The following is a 23156-nucleotide window of genomic DNA, read 5'->3' as shown; positions in this document are numbered from 1 at the left end:
CATGATTGATACACAAAATAGAAATAATTATTTCAACTTTTGAACATCAAATCTACGGAAGATACTGATTATACACATATGCACACACAAACAGTTGACTGAATGAATTAGAAAAAAACAGGAATAGAAGATTAAACATTTTGTGGTTCATCTTTTGGATCAAGTATAGAATACGTGATTGTAGTACCATCGGACTTATATTTAAGTCAAATGAAGTAAATCGGTTCTTATACAAATTACATAATTGTAGTACCATCGGACTTATATTTAAGTCAAATGAAGTAAATCGGTTTTCATACAAGTTAAATTATTTTCCAGGTTTATTATTTGAAGATTGTAGTTATGTTTAATCGCCATATTAAGTTGGGATTGACAGGTCGACAGGACGACAGGCCGATAGGTCGACAGGTCGACAGGTCGACAGGCCGACAGGTCGACAGGTTGACAGATTGACAGGCCGACAGGTCGATAGGTCGACAGCGACATGTCAACAATTAGCTTGATTGACAGTCCGACAAGTCGAAAATGTAGCTATTTCTTTTTTTATAATTTTTAAAAGTTTAGGCAAACGGTTCTACAGATAAAAAAACATAAGCATCAATGGACTGATTTAAATAAGTGGTTATGGATGAAATAACATTAAACATTTTCATTAGATAAATACATGTACAATTATAATTTTGAGGCTTTACAACGAATACAGAGTTCTGTGAATAAAAGTAATAAAATTTATCATGCGAAAGCACATATAATTCAGTGGTTTTAATTTAGTTTAATAGAAAAGTGAAAAGCAATGGTGACTGTTTAAAAAAGAAACTAACACCCAACAAGCAGTAACACAATACGATACAGTTCAATTGCTGACTTGTCGACTTGCTGAAATTTATCATGCGAAAGCACATATAATTCAGTGGTTTTAATTTAGTTTAATAGAAAAGTGAAAAGCAATGGTGACTGTTTAAAAAAGAAACTAACACCCAACAAGCAGTAACACAATACGATACAGTTCAATTGCTGACTTGTCGACTTGCTGACTATTTTTTTTAGTACTCAACTTCCCCCTACACAACATCCTGACTTAATGACAAATAATCTATGGATAACATGAAACATATGCTGACCTGTCAACCTGTCGTCCTGCTGACCTGTCGACCTGCTGACCTATCGACCTGCTGACATGTTGACCTGTCGTCCTGCTGACATGTCGACCTGCCGACCTGTCGTCCTGTCGACCTGTTAACCCGTCGACCTACTGACTTGTCGCCCTGCTGACCTGTCGACCTGTTGACCTGTCGACCTGCTGACCTGTCGACCTGCTGAATATTTAACTGAGTACCAAACCTTCCCTCTACACAACATCCTGACTTAATGACTAATAATCTATGGATAACATGAAACATATGCTGACCTGTCGACCTGTCGTCCTGCTGACCTGTCGACCTGCTGACCTGTTGACCTGCTGACCTATCGACCTGCTGACATGTTGACCTGTCGTCCTGCTGACATGTCGACCTGCCGACCTGTCGTCCTGTCGACCTGCTGACCTGTTAACCCGTCGACCTACTGACCTGTCGCCCTGCTGACCTGTCGACCTGTTGACCTGTCGACCTGCTGACCTATCGACCTGCTGAATATTTAACTGAGTACCAAACCTTCCCTCTACACAACATCCTGACTTAATGACTAATAATCTATGGATAACATGAAACATCCTCTGACCTGTTGTCCTGCTGACCTGTCGACCTGCTGACCTGTCGACCTGCTGACCTGTCGACTTGCTGACCTGTCGACCTGCTGACCTATCGACCTGCTGACCTGTTGACCTGCTGACCTGTCGACCTGCTGACCTGTAAACTTGCCGACTATTTAATTGATTATCCAACCTCATGCTAGTCCCTATCCACATTGACATATTAACAGCTGTTATGTTAACCCCCAAAAACACCGACCCACAAGAACATATTTAATGTTTCAGCGAATGAATATTTCGATTATTGCCGGAACTAGGCCTTCAGATTGTTACGCGCCTAAACATATTTAAAGTATTGGCATATGGATATTTCGAATATTGCCGGAACTACTTAAACGTATTCTATACTTGGGCCCATTTTTTTTGGGGGTCTAACTGTGGAGTGATACCTGAAGCAAACTAAAGTTAGAACGGAAAGCAATTTCGAGACGTACAGACGTACGATACGGCAGGGTTATAAAAGTAATATGGCTGTCACGATGTAATTTTGTATACTTATTGGCTGGGTATGAGTGGAATAGTAAGTTAGTTTATTGTCCATTATTGTTTATTATCACATATTTGTTACGAATACGTCGGGTTTTGCATATGCAATAACCTCAAAATTGCCCGGGGCAAAAAAAAGTATATTGATATTGTGCCCTACTTCTAAATGACGTGGGGTTCGCGGGTCTAAATCATTTATATAGGATTTCTCTATATTTTTCTATACATGAACTTTATCTTATAGTTAATAGAAAAATAAAATAAAAATGTGGGGTCACCGTTCATTTGCGCTCACAATCTGCCTTTGAAAGAAGCATACGTTTTTGTAAAGGTGTTTTTTTTCTGTTGAAGTAATAGGAGAAATAAAGGTAATATCGAAATAAAAAAAGAAATTTATTACAGAAATCGCTCAAATTTTACAATAATTTAGTTTAAGTACAGCTTATATGGAAATTATATTAAAAATTGTAGGTCACCGATGAGGTGAAAAAGATATTTCAATTTTAAAGCCAAAAAATGGCATTTTTCCACCAAAGGGAGATAATTTGGAACTTTTTCAATGATGTATACATTTTAAAAGTCATCTGGGGCCAACACGAATTGATTGTTTTGAATGATTTTTGTACCATATGATAAAGTAACAACTACAAAAGGAAATAAATAAAATTTGTAATGAGAAACAAATGTTTGATTTTTTTCTGAAATTTTTATACCCTCGAGCCTCCTTAACGACACGTTTGTGATAAAATGTTTAAGATTTACCTTTTATTTTTCATTAAATTGTTATAATTGACCTTTTTTTTCTCTTTTTTTGCATAACTTAAATATGTGATAAAAAGATTATAACACGACTTTTCCATATTGGTCCTGGTATCATCCCTCGACCCATATCAGCCCTCGGCTAAAGCCTCGAGGCCGATATGGGAGTCTCGAGATGATACCAGGGCCAATATGGAAAAGGGCATGCTATAATCTATACTTATACGCCTCAGGGCAATAGTTGCATCCGAGGGGACAATAAACTTACTATTCAACGAATATCCAGTCAGTAAGTGTTTAATTAAAAAAAAAAAGACAACTGACAGTAAATGGTGGGGACAAATCAACTATCGTAATATAAAAAGCAGAAATCCAACCAAAGTGTTTAACTTTTACTTCATAAATACTCTTACATGCAAAGACTACGTCTTGTACTGACGAACATCCGTGATTCAATGTAAAACGCGCCATCGTTACTCCCGCGGTATTTTTAAAATCGTCCAATCCCGTAGCTGCATTTGAAATTCCGCGAAATATTATGACATTTGCGGTCAAATAGTTTCATCGAGGTCCAATAGTTGGAAACTATTGACCTATCAAAAATGTTAACGCTTGCGATTACAAAAAATAGTAAAATTATTGTGTACTTATTTTATATAGAAAATGATAAGTAAGGTATAATAAAATCGTATATTTTTCATTGCGAACCGTGTTTGACGACTATTACTTTATTGCGTAAGTTATTTTAAATACATATATAACGCATGAATACATCTTTTTCGATAACCTATCAACTTCATACATTTTAGGAACAATAACAATGATACTTTTAATAATACTACCAATAGACACTTGCGGAAACCGTCATACACCGACGATTCGGATTACAATTACACTTACAGGTAGCATATAAATATTGGGCTTTCTCAAAGTGTAAAAGATAAACCGTCGATCCAAAACAATGTATTAAACAATAGTGATGTTTTTCTGTAGTTGAAAAACGATGTTTTCTAATATACTTGCAGCAACACGTTAAAATTAGTTATTGTATACGGTGTTATCAAGGTTGAAAATGCTGTAATTGTACAAAGTATGAAAGAGTGAACTAACATTATTTTAAAAATAAATTTAACATGAGAGACACAAAAAATGTCGCTGCAGTAGCTAGATTGGGACAATTGCCGAAAAAAAGTCAGCAATACTTTGCGTTTGGAAAGGTGCAATCAACCATGAAGCATGCTAGCATGTTTATGCTAAGACATACTTTCTCTCTTTTGTTTTGTTTTAAAGAGAATGAAGAAATAAAGCGGACGGGTGTTTTGAGCTATTTATTTTTCATGAAATTTCACTTGCCGTTCGGTATAATTTTGAAATTATTTATTTTTCCTGAATAGGACAAACACTTTGTATACGTACTTCTCTATGTCGGAAGTATATTTTAGACTGTTCGCCAGACTCAGTTGAAATGTAACAGGGGCGGATGCAGGAATTTTCGAAAGGGGGGGGGGGGGGGGTGCTAACCCAGGGCAAAGGGGGGTGCAAAACATATGTCCCGATACAAATGCATTGATCGGCAAAAATAAAGGGGGGGTGCGTACCCCGGAACCCCCCCCCCCCTGGATCCGCCACTGATGTAAGAATAGGTGTTACAGTACTCAAAAAGTTAAACCTTTGCTATCTATGTTTTCAACAGCAACAAACTTATCCATCATGAACATGGGTGGGACTGGTATGCTCGAACATGAGCTTTAAACCCTATTCCGAGACTGGTACTTTTTTCATGGAATTGTAATATAGAGTGCACTGACGACGCAGGGGTCGATCCAGCCATTTTCGAAAGGGGATTCCACAGAACTAGTATACATTTTTGATAAGGGGTTAGCTAAAGTCCGCCTCAGGGTGCGGGATTTTCTCGCTGTATTGAAGACCCATTTGTTGCCTTCGACATTGTTTTTGTACTCTTTGGTCGTGTTGTTGTCTCATTGACACATTAATTCACAATACCCAAACTGCTATGTGCCATTGTTGTTTTCGACGTATTTTTTCAAGCCAAAATTTATAAACTTTCTCATGTCTACACCAAAACAGATTAAACTAAACATACAAATATCCTAACATGTTATGTGGTGCTGTAATACAATTGTTTCTGGTCAGTAGTTTGGTTTTGCACACTGGTTAACATTTAAAACCCAGTCATTTACTGTTTTGCTTGTCGTAAGTCAGGAATCAGTAATAAGTTTATTAAAGAAGTTGCATTCAAATTTGTATGGTCTAATTTTCTTGACTGAGTATGTCGTATGCCAAAAAGACTGACACTGAAACTGATGGTGTTAAGGGGGAATTTATTTGTTGGGGGATTTATTTGGAAACAAGACGAAACGTGTCGGCCATGGAGCTAGTTCCGCCTTGGTTGTTTCGATCATGTAGTATTAATATACTAGTAGTAAAAAGTACAAAAAATATAGTATTACTAATCTAGCTTGTCAAAACAAAAAAATGTAAACAAAACTGCAATTTAGGTTTCGACCAACTATATATAAAAAATGTATGGTTTGGTCATAGATCGTGTGTGATAGTTTGCAAAGTATTTTCATAGAAAAATCCGTCATCTTTGTTTGGATTTAGCGGAAGCTAGAATAGAAAAAATATATATATATAATATATATATATATATATATATATATATATATATATATATATATATATATATATATTCATTAAATAAAATAATAAAATAAGTAAAAAGTTAACAGTTCCATTCTATCGATTTCATCCTTCCATTGGGACTCTTCAGGATAACTGATGTAGTGTCGCTATAGGCGACGTCGTTAAGGAGGTTTATGACGTTCCGTCATTGTTCGTTATTAAAAGTTCTCGGGATTTAATTTTGATCGGAACGTTGTTATGAAATAACGTTCCATCTCTTTTCTATATGCTTCATCCCGTCTACATTTAAAAATAGGCATTATTTGAAAATGCTTTTTACCACAAATGTCAAGATGGGCACTAATTGGCGAATTTCTGTATTGTGGGTGTTTTATTTGTTCTTTGTGAACTCGCACCCGTTCACAGAGGCTATTCCCGGTCTGTCCAATATAATTTTCGTGGCAACCAGGACATGTGACGCAGTAAATAAGGTTTGTTGTCTTACATGTCATATTGGCGTTCACATGAAATTTTTTGCCATCTTTAAATGATTTCATTTTACCCGTTTCTAAATATTTCGTATCTTGGCCACAAACACCGCATCTTGAATCTCCGCAAGACTTTATTTCAAAGTCATTAACCTTCGGTTCGAACCGAGCTCTGGTTAAGTGTTTCTTTAAGTTTTTAGGCTGTCTTCGGCTGTAGATTAAGTTTTCTTCCGGTATCAATTTTTTCATAGTTTCACTTTCGTGTAGAATCGGAAGGTTTGATTTAATTGTATTAAAAACGTTTGGTAAATACGGGTCATGTGTACTAACAAACGGTATTTTCTTTAAGGTTTCGTCCGTGTCTTTCACTTTCGGGGTTCGTAATTCTTGAAGTGTCAAGAGTTTAGATTTTCGAATTCCACTTTCGATTAAACCCTCTGGGTATAGCTGTTGTGTCAAATAGCCTTTTAATTCCTTCAAACGTACTTCTCGAATGTTATGGTCAGATACTATAGCACAAATCCGTCTTGCCATACAGTAAGGTATATTTCGTTTTGTATGGGACGGATGACACGAATGAAAATTTAAGTATTGATGGGTGTCTGTGGATTTATAATAAATATCCGTTGTTATATGTCTGCCTGATTTTAAGATGAGGATATCCAAAAATGGTAGTTGTGTGTCACTGGTTTCCATGGTGAATTTAATCGACGGATGTAAGGAGTTGATAAGATCTTTAAATTTATATAAATCCTTTTCTGATCTGCTCCAAAATATTATACAGTCATCTAAATATCTTTTCCAAAATTTAATGACATAATCAAAGAAATTTTGATCGAATTGGACAGATATTTGTCGATACATCTGTTGCTCTAAATATCCCATCACTAAATTTGCGTATGTGGGGGCAACTTTAGTTCCCATGGCTGTACCTTTAATTTGTCTGTATTTGTTTCCGTCGAAATAAAATGTATTTTCTTCCAGAACTATTATGGTAGCTTCTAGTATGAAGTTTGTTTCAAATCTACTGTCAATTTCATCCCGTTTTTCTTCGATCCAGTATTTTACGGCTGTAAGACCTAGATCATGGGGAATATTTGTGTATAGACTTGTAACATCAAAGCTTGTTAATAGTGTTTCTTCCGGAACTATGGCAGGAATGTGATTTAAAAATTCCATATCATCTTTGATATAACTTGGAATTGACGGACATAGATGTTTGATAACAAGGTCGATAAAATGACTTAGTCTTTGAGTTAATGATTCCGGTCCGGCTATAATTGGTCTTAATTTCAAATAGCGTACTTGTGTGACTTTGATCCGAAAGAGAGTAATTTTTATGGACTTCCAAAAGTACATAAAAGTGCACAAATACAAAATACTGTTCGAGATCAAAACAATATTTACGTTGAAACATTCCGTCCCGCCGATTTGAAATTAAGACCAATTATAGCCGGACCGGAATCATTAACTCAAAGACTAAGTCATTTTATCGACCTTGTTATCAAACATCTATGTCCGTCAATTCCAAGTTATATCAAAGATGATATGGAATTTTTAAATCACATTCCTGCCATAGTTCCGGAAGAAACACTATTAACAAGCTTTGATGTTACAAGTCTATACACAAATATTCCCCATGATCTAGGTCTTACAGCCGTAAAATACTGGATCGAAGAAAAACGGGATGAAATTGACAGTAGATTTGAAACAAACTTCATACTAGAAGCTACCAAAATAGTTCTGGAAGAAAATACATTTTATTTCGACGGAAACAAATACAGACAAATTAAAGGTACAGCCATGGGAACTAAAGTTGCCCCCACATACGCAAATTTAGTGATGGGATATTTAGAGCAACAGATGTATCGACAAATATCTGTCCAATTCGATCAAAATTTCTGTGATTATGTCATTAAATTTTGGAAAAGATATTTAGATGACTGTATAATATTTTGGAGCAGATCAGAAAAGGATTTATATAAATTTAAAGATCTTATCAACTCCTTACATCCGTCGATTAAATTCACCATGGAAACCAGTGACACACAACTACCATTTTTGGATATCCTCATCTTAAAATCAGGCAGACATATAACAACGGATATTTATTATAAATCCACAGACACCCATCAATACTTAAATTTTCATTCGTGTCATCCGTCCCATACAAAACGAAATATACCTTACTGTATGGCAAGACGGATTTGTGCTATAGTATCTGACCATAACATTCGAGAAGTACGTTTGAAGGAATTAAAAGGCTATTTGACACAACAGCTATACCCAGAGGGTTTAATCGAAAGTGGAATTCGAAAATCTAAACTCTTGACACTTCAAGAATTACGAACCCCGAAAGTGAAAGACACGGACGAAACCTTAAAGAAAATACCGTTTGTTAGTACACATGACCCGTATTTACCAAACGTTTTTAATACAATTAAATCAAACCTTCCGATTCTACACGAAAGTGAAACTATGAAAAAATTGATACCGGAAGAAAACTTAATCTACAGCCGAAGACAGCCTAAAAACTTAAAGAAACACTTAACCAGAGCTCGGTTCGAACCGAAGGTTAATGACTTTGAAATAAAGTCTTGCGGAGATTCAAGATGCGGTGTTTGTGGCCAAGATACGAAATATTTAGAAACGGGTAAAATGAAATCATTTAAAGATGGCAAAAAATTTCATGTGAACGCCAATATGACATGTAAGACAACAAACCTTATTTACTGCGTCACATGTCCTGGTTGCCACGAAAATTATATTGGACAGACCGGGAATAGCCTCTGTGAACGGGTGCGAGTTCACAAAGAACAAATAAAACACCCACAATACAGAAATTCGCCAATTAGTGCCCATCTTGACATTTGTGGTAAAAAGCATTTTCAAATAATGCCTATTTTTAAATGTAGACGGGATGAAGCATATAGAAAAGAGATGGAACGTTATTTCATAACAACGTTCCGATCAAAATTAAATCCCGAGAACTTTTAATAACGAACAATGACGGAACGTCATAAACCTCCTTAACGACGTCGCCTATAGCGACACTACATCAGTTATCCTGAAGAGTCCCAATGGAAGGATGAAATCGATAGAATGGAACTGTTAACTTTTTACTTATTTTATTTTTTTATTTAATGAATATATATATCTGCACATGTGAAAATTATTTTTTACGCCTATATATATATATATATAAAAAAAAATACGGTGCGAGATTGCGAAACTTCTGTACTTAAAATATAATTTTTAAAGATGACCATCTGAATTTAGCCTAAACTGAAAATTTTAGCTTTTTTTACCTATTTACTAAATCCATAAAAATAACAGCAATCATGCATCAAAACTACCAAACAACCTGGCATTCTGTAAGATCAATATATAAATGAGATAGCTGTAGAGTTATATGAAAATATAAGTTGAATTGAAAAAGTTATAACAAAATTTAAAGGTGACTATCTGAATTTCGCCTAAACTGAAAATTGTAGTTCTTTTTTACTTATTTTATATCCATATAAACCAAAGTACTAAACAACCTGCTATTCTGTAAGATCATTATAAAAATTAGATAGCTGTAGAGTTCTATAAAAATCCAAGTTCATTTGAAAAAGTTATAAAAAAGTAAAGATGACTATCTGGATTTAGCCTAAACTGAAAATTATTGTTTAGACCATGTCCCTTATGTTTTGAGTGCCTGCAAAAGAAATTTCCTACACACCGATAAAATTGATAGCAAAATTTCCTATAAAATAAGTTCTTGCCCATCCACTATACATATTAAAAAAAGTTTTCGCCCATCCAAATATTTCCACAAAAAAAGTGCTTGCCCCGCCCCATTTTGCACCGGCCCATCCGTCTGATAAATATTGAACAGTCTTATAGGTGCTGTTTTTCTTCATGATACCACAAAGAATCACGTTCTATCATGTTTAAGAAAGCACATAAACTATACTGTTTGTGTTTTCTTCAAGAGGCATGCGCAATATAATATACTGGATTAAAATATATATGCATTCGTGCTCACATGCCACTAAATTGTTGTCGTCACCGTCGTCGTCGTCGTCCGAGGCATATGGTTTCCAGATAATAACTTGCGTATGAGTGTATGGATCTCTATTTCGAGATCTCTATTTGGGCTTATGGCACAAACCGTTTAGGAATCAGGGGTCAGTGTCTGTGAAACTAGGATTTTCGGGTTTCCAGACAATAACTTGAATAAAAGTCTATGGATCTCTATAATATTGTCCCACAAGGTTCCATACCAAAAAAGGAGGATAAAACTTGCTTCTGGGGGTTATTGCCCTAACCGTTTAGGAAAAAAGAGCCACAAACTGATTTTAAACCGGATTTCCGAAGGAAAATATTGGTCATTAATTTGTGTGATCCTCTACAGTAGATAATTCAGCTAATCTGTAATATTCCATCTTCATGGCTTATGTAGCATGTTCTGTGTTACGATGCTAGATAAAAACTGACGAGGAAATGTAATACGCGGCCACTGAAAGCTTGATTTTTTAGTCGAACCTAGGTGGTCGAGTGGTCTAGCACTGGACACTGTGCAGGTCGATTTGGTGCCACGATATCTCAGAGCATGAGTTCGAATCCCGGCCAGGGACGAACAACAATTTGCTTCCGCAAATTTACAGATCTAACATTGTTAGGCTTTATATGTATATGAATTATATATATAAATATATATATATATATATGTTGTGTACAAGATGTAAGTTTGTACGAATTATAAATTGAACAGGATTTTTGTACAAGTCATAAGTTTGTTTGACACTTACAAGTTCTTGCACCAGTTGACTAAATTCTGAAGTGTATCAGTTTCATGTTTTAAATTCCAATTTATATACTTCAACCTAATATTTTATGCTATTCTCCTATTCCTCAAGATGGAATTGAGGATATCTCTAAATGGTTTTAATTCTAATTTAATTTTCTCCTTATACCATATTAATATCCATAAACAGTCTTTTTGGTCTTATAATGTTTTTGTATCAATGCTCAGTTTTATAGTCTGTATCATGTAGTTGTGAAAATATGTCAGAAACAAAAGACTGAATGCTTGCATCAACTATTTGTGTTAAGCAGTTAATAAAACACTGATAACTTGTACAAAAAATCTGTACAAATTATAATTTTACAATTTGTAATTTGTACAAAGTATTACAAATTTGCAGTCCCTATTCTCTTACATGAAGCTCGTCTTGAACATTCATATGCTATTAACAACGTTATGCAAACAAAAATCAATCCACGATGAACCACGAATCGATATATTTTAATTTCCACCTAATATATGCTAGCGTCAAACTTCATCTGTTTACTTACGAGAATCTATAAATACCCTTTTGTCACAATACTATATTACAGATAGGATTTAATTTCATGTCACTAGACAATAACATGAACTAACAATCTGTTTTCTAGCCTTAATATTTAATATTTAATCTTATCATAATCATGTACCACTCTCAATGTTACATATTTGATTTTCTGCCAAGTATATCATACATTTCCCATTACATGGTTTTATTTTTAGATTATACAAACACGTGATATGGTAACGTAGTAGTAGACGGTGAATATCTTATTTGTCTCTGCTGTTATATTCCGTACTTTGTGACAGCCGCTCGGATCTAGCGTGCGTTTATCATGTTTATTTACAAGTATAATAAATTACAAATATAAAACAATTGCTTTAAAAGGTCTTTCCCCTCTAAAACATGATTTATTTGTTTGTTTGTTTGTTTATTTCCTTTGTTCAATGAATGTTTTAACGTCTACAAAAAAAGAGGGGAGGGATCAAAGTGTTCATTTTCAGACAAGGGTCCATATTATTGAGTTGGTTAAGTTTCTATATTTAGTTAAGAAAGTTTTTATTCTAATTCAGGTCCTTCGCGCGTCTCTCACGCCAGATTGAGACATTACGTGAAGCGGGTAGATAATAGCGAAAAGTATATTTATTCCTTTTTATGTGGAGAAGTTGGACAGACAAAATGTATAACGACAGACAATGTATTTCTTTTGTCATTGTAGGTAATTGATGTTTTGATCACAGCTCACGGGCACTGCATGCTTTGAATTAAATTGATCCTGTGTCAATTTAAAACATGTTTATCAATAATTCCATACAATGTACATTTTTCAGCAGCAGCTTGTAATACTGACTTGTATTTTAATCCAGGAGCAGACATTTTATTGTAGGAATTCACTGAGATTTACTGAGCTAGCAAGCGAATTTTACGGCATTAAAATTTCTTTTCTCTACGAAAATTCTTGGGAGGTAACTGCACAAAGTTGTGAAAAGTAGATGAACATCATGTATACCCTGGTGGCTGCAAAGAATTTGGTCAATGTTTTCGAGAAGAATTGTAATAACATTATTAAAAACCAATTGTATAGAGAATAATTTAAGGTCTTTCAATGAAAATATTTAAATTCGGTTTAAAATGTCATTTACAGCGTCAACTGATGGCTTATTGTATGCTTATTCCAAAAATATATGTTTTTGTATACAATGTTGTTTTAAAAAGGGAGATAATTTGCGACTTCCGGTTTGAAAACTGACACTTCCGGTATAATTTGATAGTTAACTTAACACTGATTCCAATAATATATGGTTCTTTTTGTCCATCTGATGAGTTAAGCCTTTTTCAACTGATTTTTATAGTTCGTTCTTATGTTGTACTGTTATACTACTGTCCCAGGTTAGGGGGAGGGTTGGGATCCCGCTAACATGTTTAACCCCGCCACATTATTTATGTATGTGCCTGTCCCAAGTCAGGAGCCTGTAATTCAGTGGTTGTCGTTTGTTTATGTGTTACATATTTGTTTTTCGTTCATTTTTTTTACATAAATGAGGCCGTTAGTTTTCTCGTTTGAATTGGTTTACATTGTCTTATCGGGGCCTATTATAGCTGACTATGCGGTATGGGCTTTGCTCCTTGTTGAAGGCCGTACGGTGGCCTATAGTTGTTAATGTATGTGTCATTTTGGTCTTTTGTGGATAGTTGTCTCATTGGCAATCATACCACATCTTCTTTTTTATATATTCTATATACTCTTACATAACATATGTACAAAAATAGCTTCTGGTTTACAGAAGGTCACTTCCGGTTGGCTTTCCAACTTCAAATGATAATACAAAAAGTCCCATTACTTTATCATGTATACATATGACGTAAAAGCAAAGATCAAAATCTAGAACGTCTAATTTACCAATGACCTTGAGCTCAATTTCAAGGTCATAAATCAAGAACCTCAAATCAAAAGACCCTAGGTCTTAATTATTATATTGTTAATGGGTTATATCACCATACGTGTTATTTTAAATATAAAGGCAGATTACTATTACAAAGTAAAGTTATGTTGTTTCGCGGTATCAGTTACAAAAGAATATTAACTGTACAATATCATCTACCATATTTAGAAACAACAATACAGCGGAGAAATAAAAATAATAATCAGAACAAAATCAATAGGTGTTTACACGGAAAAGTGGAAAGACCTAATTATTTTGATGATTTATTATTTGAAACCACTAACATAATAACTTTTAAAGGTGCGATTTTGTATTAGTGCAATCATAATTGAAAGTGAAATAATGTAATGATAACTCGCTTTTAGCAGCCAATTCGGTCAATTTGTCTAAATGAAGAAAGAAACATCCCTGGTGAATTATATACTTGCAAGTAAAAAATTCGACCTCATAGGGTTTCACCCATATATCAGCATTCAAAAGCATTGATCGTCAAATGGACGAATAAAGAATGACGTCCATTATTTTCTCAAAATGATCATACAATGACCCTCTGATCATAAGTAGAAAAATTTCCCAGAGCAACAAGTATCTGGAAAAAGAAACCGAATACTCCTCGTTCATAAAATGTTTAAATATTTATCAATTTCGATTTTTTGTTTATACACAAAAGATAAGCCTGTAGCTAAAAGTTTTAATAATGAATTTGCAATGAGGTTATGAGATATTGAATACATTTCAAATCTAAAATAACAAATTAGTAAAATTGTCCATTTTTTTAAATTCGAAAACCCAGATTGCTCTCGTAGAATGTGGTTTGCCAATTTTAAGAACCATCAAAAACTTATCTGTTATTCTTAAAATGATATGAATTTGTCATGATTGTCGTCGATTGCGTCTTTGTCGTCCGAAAATGTTTGGTTTCCAGACAATAACTTGAGCATAAGTGAATGGACCTCTTTAAAATCGTAACACATGGTTCCATATCTTTAACAGAAGTTTTATATATATATTTTCTTGGTTATTGTCGTAAGAGTTTAGGAATTATGGGACAACAAGGAGCTACAATCCTGCATTTTTCATGTTTTATGGCAATAACTTGTGCATAAGTATATGGATCTATCAGCAATCAAATCACAAGGTTCCGGGTTAGGAATCGGTTTTAAGAGCTATCCGGCCAAAATTCGTTTACGAATAAGGGACCAAAAAGGTGCCAAAAACAAGCCATTTTCTTGTTTCAAGACAATGACTTGTGTACATGTATAACTGTATTGATTTCTATACAATTGTTCTATAAGGTTCCCTACCGGAAACAGAAGGTTTGGATTGATTTTGGGGTTATGTCACACACTGTTTAGGAAAAAGGGGCAACACAATGAGTTGCTGGACAATAATTTGAGCATACGTTTCTTGATCTTTATGAATGTGTACCGCAAGGTTCATACCAAAAGATGAAGTTTGAATTGATTTTAAGGGTTGTGGCCAATACGGTAGGAACAAATGCCAAACAAAGGGGGATGGGGTGGGCAAAGAACAAGGATTTTCTGGTTTCCGGAAAATAAGGGACAAAAACAATACTTTTCTTATGCTTCGCTTGAACAATTTCATTCAGTCTTGGATTGTTGGGGTTCTCTAATATGCTGAAACTAAACGTGTATTTATATTTTTGATTTTTAGACCCATTTTTAAATTGGTCCACATTGAGGTCCAAAGTGTCCAAATTAATCTTTTTTTTTATTTAATTTCTTTTATTTGTCTATATGATTGTTACTTTTACTTTTTAGTCTGTTTTTTGTGATATCCATTTGACGTGGCTCGATCTGTTCTTATACATCCCGTCATTGTGTTATTGTGTAATGGTTATATTTTTGTATTCTTGTCTTTCGTATTTTCTAATGTGAAGAACTAAGGCTTTCCTACCTCAGGAATAGATTACCTAAGCTGTATTTGGCAAAACTTTTAGGAATTTTGGGTCCTCAATGCTCTTCAACTTTGTACTCTATTTGGCCTTTAAAATATTTTTTGATTCGAGCGTCACTGATGAGTCTTTTTTAGACGAAACGCGCGCCTGGCGTAAATATAAACATTTGATCCTGTTATCTATGATGAGTTTATTTGCAACCACTGGGTCGATGCAACTGCTGGTGGAGATTTATTTCCCCGAGGGTACCACAAGCTCAGTAGTCAGCATTTCTCTATTGACTTGAGTTATCATTGATATGTTCATAATTATAAATTAACTGTTAACAAAACTTTGAATTTTTTGAAAAACTAAGGCGTTTCTACCTCAGGAATAGATTACCTTAGCTGTATTTGGCAAAACTTTGAGGAATTTTGGGTACTCAATGCTCTTCAACTTTGTACTCTATTTGGCCTTTAAAACATTTTTTGATTCGGTCGTCACTGATGAGTCTTTTTTAGACCAAACGCGCGTCTGGCGTAAATATAAAATTTTGATCCTGGTATCTATGATGAGTTTATTTGCAACTACTGTGTCGATGCCACTGCTGGTGGAAATTTATTTCCCCGAGGGTATCACAAACCCAGTAGGCAGCACTTCTGTGTCGACTTGAGTTATCATTGATATGTTCATAATTATAAATTAACTGTTAACAAAACTTTGAATATTTTGAAAAACAAAGGCTTTTCTACCTCAGGAATAGATTTACAAAGTGCAACCTTCAACAGTTAGTTGATGAATAAGCAATAGCAACGATACTTCAATTGACAAAATATATAAATAACTTTTCAGAGAAGATAGAACAATTCTTTTGAAGCCAACCTGCATGCATAGCATTGAAACCCAAACGAAGAAATGTGATGCTACCTGTTCGTATTTCTTCGGGGAACAACAATGGTAAGAACATTTTTGAACTTCCCAAACAAAAATGAGTTTTCCGGAAAAGGGTAAGTGTAACAGATATACTTTATTGCTTATACGCTGATAATAATCAATCCAACCAAAATAGTCTTTAATTATAATCGCAAGAGAAGGTAGACTGTGGTACTTACACTTATTCCTTTGAATAAATTTGTTCTTAATTTATAATTGTAGTAATGTCTTTGTATATTGCCTTTATAGGTACATTTGTAACATGTTTTCCCCAATAAACTAAAGCATATTCAGTAAACATTAACCAGCTGAGGCCAAACCCTGGGTGCGTGATTTTGTAGATATCAGAAGATGAGGTATGAGTGCCAATGAGAAAAGTCTCCATCCAAGTCACAATTAGCAAGAATTGAATACCAATTGATGGCCTTCGGCTGTTGTCTGCTTTATGTTCGGGTTGTTTGTCCTTTTGATATATTTACATTTTCCATTCTCAATTTCATGCACAACTGTTTTTCTGTATGGTATATTTAAACCTTGCGTTCTACATCCTGTCGATTATTTTTATTGTTACCAATGTACAACGTCAATCTTTTCTCAAACTTCATTTCTAACTGTTAACAAAACTTATGAATTTTGAAATTCTAAGGCTTTTCTACCTCATGAATAGATTACTGTAGCTGTATTTTGGCAAAACTTTTAAGAATGTTTGGTCCTCAATGCTCTTCAAATTCGTAATTTATTTGGCCTTTTAAACATTTTTTGATTCGAGCTTCACTGATGAGTCTTATGTAGACGAAACGCGCGTCTGGCATAAGTGTAAAATTAAGAATCCTGGTATCTATGATGAGTTTTATTACAACCACTAGGTCGACGCCACTGCTGGTGGAGATTTATTTCCCCTAGGGTGTCACAAGCCCAGTTGTCAGCACTTCTGTGTTGATTTGAGTTATCATTGATATGTTCATGATAATAAATTAACTGTTAACAAAACTTTGAATTTTGAAATACTAAGGATTTTCTACCTCATGAATAGATTACCTTAGCTGTATTTTGGCAAAACTTTTAGGAACTTTTGGTCCTCAGTGTTCTTCAAATTCATAATTTATTTGGCCTTTTAAATTTTTTTTGATTCGAGCGTTACTGATGAGTCTTTTGTAGACGAAACGCGCGTCTGACGTAAGTGCAAAATTAAGAGTCCTGGTATCTATGATGAGTTTTTAATTACAACCACTGGGTCGATGCCACTGCTGGTGGAGATTTATTTCCTCGAGGGTATCACCAGCCCAGTAGTCAGCACTTTTGTGTTGATTTGAGTTATACATGATATGTTCATAATGATAAATTAACTGTTGACAAAACTTTGAATTTTGAAATACTAAGGCTTTTTTCTACCTCATGACTAGATTACCTTAGCTGTATTTTGGCAAAACTTTTAGGAATTTTTGGTCCTCAATGCTCTTCAAATTCGTAATTTATTTGGCCTTTTAAACATTTTTTGTTTCGAGCGTCACTGATGAGTATTTTGTAGACGAAACGCGCATCTGGCTAAGTGTAAAATTTAGAGTCCTGGTATCTATGATGAGTTTATTTCTATGGTGTAAAACCACCAAATACACATTACAATTTATTAAGTCACATCTTGTTTCATGGTGAAATAGGGCAAACAAGAAACATCCTTTAATTTACAGTTTTAGGAATTTACACTGCATTTCAATGCTGAAATCTATCTAAAAGAACATGTATATCTTGGATTTTTTAAGGCACCATTTTATTTTAACTTGGTAGTAATTTAAAACGGTAACCTATTGACTAATGCTTTTCTACAGGAAAAAGCAAGTTCATAAATTGTCTTCTTTATTCCAAGGAGGTTCACTTTTTTAAACACAATGATCCATTGTTGAATGTTTCGGAATTTTAGGTTTTTAATGCTCTTGAACTTTGTATTTGATTTTGTATTCTAGCTATTCTGATTCTGGTGAGTCTTATGTAGACCGAAACGTGATTCCTTTTGGGGTTATTATGTAGTAATTTTGTTGAATTTTCATCTCTGTTGAATTGTTGAATATTCGTACATTCTTAAATAGAAAAGAAACGAAAAAGGAGGAATAGAAAATGCAGTACAGATCACAGACCAAACTTGATATACCAATAATCAATATATACTAGGATATATTATAATTGTTATTTTTAGGGGTATGTGTAATCGAAATCTAATTTTTAACCTTTTTATATTGACAATACATAACTTTTTTTAAGGTCCAGGTCTCAGTCTGATTATAATAATACACATGATTATTCTTGATCAATGCATTTCAACCGGGGCAGATACTTGTAAAAGTGAGTATCACAGATGAATTTTAATGTTCAGTGTTAAGTAAAGTGTTATGTCCTCAAAATTAGGAGCGAAAAGAAATGTAAGGCATCTGTCTTCAGAAAACAACCAAAAGGAGGCAGACAGAACGTCAAAAGACATCCTGATTTTGTTCAATCTTCGAAATCTATTTTGAAAATTTGAATATTTTTGTATTTCATAAAGAAGACGCATTTTCATATTTTCACATTTGTAGTTGTTTTGATATAGAACTTTTAGTTTTCATTGGATGCCTTCTAGCAACTGTCAATATGAAGCATAAACCATGTAAGCGTTTGATATATTGGGAAGTAATATACATCTACAAAATATCTCTTTTTTTCTCAAATAAAACTTTTTGGAAGAGCAGTCATAATACAAGTATTTACTGGCTTATCAAAAACAACATATGAATCTTTTTGCAAAAAGTACCAACTGCCAAAACGTACAGTAGTTAAGAAACAATGATTTGAAAAGACCGAACTATTGCTTTAACAATTCAATTTATTTTCCTTAAATACAATACTTTTATAAATATTTCAGTTGATTGGAATATTTTGACTAAACCTATTGAGTTAGACAAGGCTGTACAGTTGCAATGTGACATAAAAGATGAAAATCTCTGTCCTGGGACTCCAAGATGGGAAGGTGGACCTGAACATCAGATTATATCAATTGGTAACACTGTATTTGATAACAAAAAGTATGAAATATCCAGTTCACCTGGTAAATACACACTAAAGATTCTAAGTATTACGAAGGAACATCTGAACAGTCAATTTGTGTGTCATGTCAGATTTAGCAAATATGCAGAAATCTTAAAGGATAAAAAGCGTAAGTTCTTAGTGTAGATTTAAAAGGCTACTGTTTATGCAAATCACCCTAATACCAAATTAGATTGAAAAATTAGCAAAAAATTAGCAAAATTTAATTGAAGTGCGTGGCATTAACTATTTTCCCGTAGAATGATATTGTACAATCTTACCTTATGAGCCGAGCTTTTTTTTTTTTATAAAATTGGTACAAACAAATCTTCTCATGTTACGTACAGACAGTTGTCATTAAGTTGCATTTAACTTGCGTCATGGTTTCTTTTTAGGTTAGTAAACTCAACATATATATCATGTAAAGAGTAGTCAGTTTCACCCATCATGTTGCTTTGATAACGTATTGTACGACTGTCACAAAAAAAGGATATGGACTACTACTTTTTTTTAGCCTATTGTATAGACGTATACATACACATGCTATTTTTGTCAACAACTTTATGATGGAAGTACAAATTCTGGTCAAATAGGGATATTGTTGTACAAATTACTACCCAGAAATATTCTAAAACAATAGCTTGTCAAATTCTTTCGCATGTTAGAATTCTTTTACTACATTATAAATAAACATACCTTTTAGTTAAACATTTGGTAAATATTTTGACTTCAAGGCATGAATTAGTATGTTAACTAATATAAAACGCATTCTTCGTGTTACAAAGAAAACAAATTGTACAGAAGTGTCTCTTTCAGCGGTTTATAGTTTAAAAGTGGAGAAGCCAAAACTAATGAGAGACGCAAGAATTTTCGCAAATATATCTGCAGTTCCTGTTAACAATACATATGGTCAATATTTCTGGTCTAGACATTTGGTTGATAAAAGTACCGAAGACGAAATCCTGTCAAATAAAGACAAGTTCGTAGAAAAAGAAGAAGACGATGGGTTAAGTTTAACGATAAAAAATGTTTCTACAGGGGACGTCAATATGATATACAAACTCAATTATAGTGATACTGTGTTCATAGCAAATGTGAGATTAGAAAACTTATCAATGGAAACAGATGAGAAGAAAGGTAAGTCCGTTTTATAAATTAACTGAACTTTAAACAAAATCTTTATGTATGCGATATAAATGTAACAATGTTAATAGAATCTTTCAAGCCATTTGAGAAAATTAAATTTAAAAGTGAACAATTTTAAAGAAAACCTATAATTTTCTCAACTAAAACAAGAAGTTCATGGGACCATGTGTATCATACTGGATATAATTGTTTAAAAATCATAATTAATATTACTTACTTATATTTAAACTGACATATAATGGTGATGTGGCATTTGAAAGAAAACTAAACATTTTATACTGGTCTTTGGAGACATTCGCCGAGTTGAATAGGAAGCATGAAAATTTAAACGTATTTTGTGAACAATTAAAATAGCAAGGTCCTGAGCGTCACTGATGAGTCTTATGTAGACGAAACGCACGTCTAGCGAATTAAATTATAAGCCTGGTACCTTTGATAACTATTAACATGTCGAAATGTACTATTGTATTGTTTATTTGTGTTTTTCTTTGTCCTGAATATTCTTGCATTTATTTCTTTTGTAGTCGTGTCGTGTAAGGTTGTCATTTTACTGTGATATGTAACATAGCCACAAAACCAGGTTCAACCCACCATTTTTCTTAAAATGTTTTGTAGTAAGTCAAGAAAATGACAGTTGTTATCTTATTGTTCGTTTATGTGTGTGTTGCAATGTTGTTTGGTTTTTTGTTGCACTTCAGTGTTTCTGTTGTTTCGTAGTTTTCCTCGTTTTGTTGATGTGTTTCTCTCATTTTTAGTTTGTAACTTTGTTTTGTTTTCTGTCAATCGATTTATGGCTTTCGAACAGCGATATACTACTGTTGCCTTATTTAATCCATTCCCTGCAATATTTTTAATAATAACTAAAAACAAGAAGGGACATTTACAGTTTTCAATGAAGTTTTCTATGCTCTATGTCAACAAAATTAAAGCATAAACGTAATAGAAGTGAAATGTCCCATACAATTATGGCACAACTCCGTACATACAATACACGAAGAACATATTAAATAAACTGCCGTGTTCCAAAAAAAAAAAGCAAAAGGCCGACCCTCAGTTAAAATGTTGGTCAACTGGACGAAAAAAATTGAGAATGGAAATGGGGAATGTGTCAAAGAGACAACAACCCGCCCAAATAAAAAACAACAGCAGAGGGTCACCAACAGGTCTTCAATGTAGCGAGAAATTCCCGCACCCGGAGGCGTCCTTCAGCTGGCCCCTAAACAAATATATACTAGTCCAGTGATAATGAACGCCATACTAATTTCCAAATTGTACACAAGAAACTAAAATTAAAATAATACAAGACTAACAAAGGCAAGAGGCTCCTGACTTGGGACAGGCGCAAAAATGCGGCGGGGTTAAACATGTTTGTGAGATCTCAACCCTCCCCCTATACCTCTAACCAATGTAGTAAAGTAAACGCATAACAATACGCACATTAAAATTCAGTTCAAGAGAAATCCGAGTCTGATGTCAGAAGATGTAACCAAAGAAAATAAACAAAATGACAATAATACATAAATAACAACAGACTACTAGCAGTTAACTGACATGCCAGCTCCAGACTTCAACTAAACTGACTGAAAGATTATGATTTCATCATATGAACATCAGGCACAATCCTTCCCGTTAGGGGTTTAGTATCATACCATCATAACATATATGAGAAGAACATAACCCGTGTCATGCCAACAACTGTTTTTAGAATAAATGTGTTTAGTTCCGATGCAAAGACCTTATCAATGACTCAATATTAACGCCAAAATATGCAATCTTTAATGACTTGACAACAGTATCGTAATTATATCCCTTCTTAATAAGTCTATTCAAAGGTTTTGTAAGTTTCTGAGGTGAATACTGACACCTTTGTGTTTTATAAAGAATATTACCATAAAAAATTGGATGTGAAATACCTGAACGTATTAAAAGTCTGCATGTTGAGCTATATTTACGAATAATGTCTTTATACCGATGATAAAATTTAGTAAATGTTTTGACTAGTTTGTGATATCGAAAACCCTGGTGTAATAATTTTTCAGTAATACATAAATTTCTCTCGTTAAAATCTAAAACATTGTTACATACACGAGCGAATCGTACAAGTTGAGATATATAAACACCGTAAGATGGTGACAAGGGAACGTCACCATCTAAAAACGGATAATTAACGATAGGAAATGAAAAATCATCCCTTTTATCATAAATTTTAGTATTCAGCTTTCCATTAGTGATATAGATATCAAGATCGAGAAAAGGACAGTGGTCATTGTTAGTATTAGCTTTATTTAAAGTAAGTTCAACAGGATAAATTTCATTAATATACATACTGAAGTCGTCATTATTGAGAGCCAAAATATCATCCAAATATCTAAAAGTATTATTAAATTTGTTTATCAGATGTTGTTTCGATGGGTCTTTTCTTATTTTGGTCATAAATTGTAACTCATAACAATACAAAAACAGGTCCGCAATAAGTGGTGCACAGTTAGTCCTCATTGGAATTCCGATAATCTGACGATATACGGAATCCCCAAAGCGAACAAAAATGTTATCTAGTAAAAATTCAAGGGCATATATAGTATCAAAGCATGTCTAATTAACATAGTTTTTTTGTTTATTGCTACTAAAAAATGACCTAAAAGAGTTTGAACATATATATTCACATTCTGATTTTTTGAATGCCCATTTAATTAGGTGTGTGAATTTTTTCTTAATGAGAAT

The 23156-nt window shown here is 33.9% G+C and overlaps 2 protein-coding genes across 4 annotated transcripts in view; one reads left to right on the top strand and one right to left on the bottom strand.

Moving 5' to 3' along the window:
* Positions 1-1372: 1372 nt before the first annotated feature.
* Positions 1373-1888, bottom strand: LOC139482996 (uncharacterized). The gene has a single exon (XM_071267026.1). It carries the CDS (start codon positions 1886-1888, stop codon positions 1373-1375), a length of 516 nt encoding a protein of 171 aa, XP_071123127.1.
* A 1771-nt stretch (positions 1889-3659) lies between these two features.
* Positions 3660-23156, top strand: part of LOC139480913 (uncharacterized) — a 30330-nt gene continuing 10833 nt past the window's right edge. For 2 of the 3 annotated variants that reach the window (XM_071263859.1, XM_071263858.1), the window contains exons 1-5: positions 3660-3730; positions 16155-16259; positions 18492-18572; positions 19129-19419; positions 20106-20426. In XM_071263859.1, the coding sequence (XP_071119960.1) occupies positions 16223-16259; positions 18492-18572; positions 19129-19419; positions 20106-20426 (730 nt within the window). In that variant the 5' untranslated portion in view covers positions 3660-3730; positions 16155-16222. The remainder of the gene's footprint in view (positions 3731-16154; positions 16260-18491; positions 18573-19128; positions 19420-20105; positions 20427-23156) is intronic. The other variant, XM_071263860.1, reaches the window with a different exon arrangement.

The sequence above is a fragment of the Mytilus edulis genome, chromosome 7 (genome assembly GCF_963676685.1).
Source record: "Mytilus edulis chromosome 7, xbMytEdul2.2, whole genome shotgun sequence".
NCBI classification, from domain to species: Eukaryota; Metazoa; Mollusca; class Bivalvia; order Mytilida; family Mytilidae; genus Mytilus; species Mytilus edulis.
The sequence above is the reverse complement of the archived record's forward strand: the minus strand, read 5'-3'. Positions and strand labels throughout refer to the sequence as shown.

What these genes read in the sequence shown, in the direction of transcription:
- LOC139482996 (XM_071267026.1), bottom strand. Translation starts at nt 1,888, where the DNA reads ATGAGGTTGGATAATCAATTAAATAGTCGGCAAGTTTACAGGTCAGCA.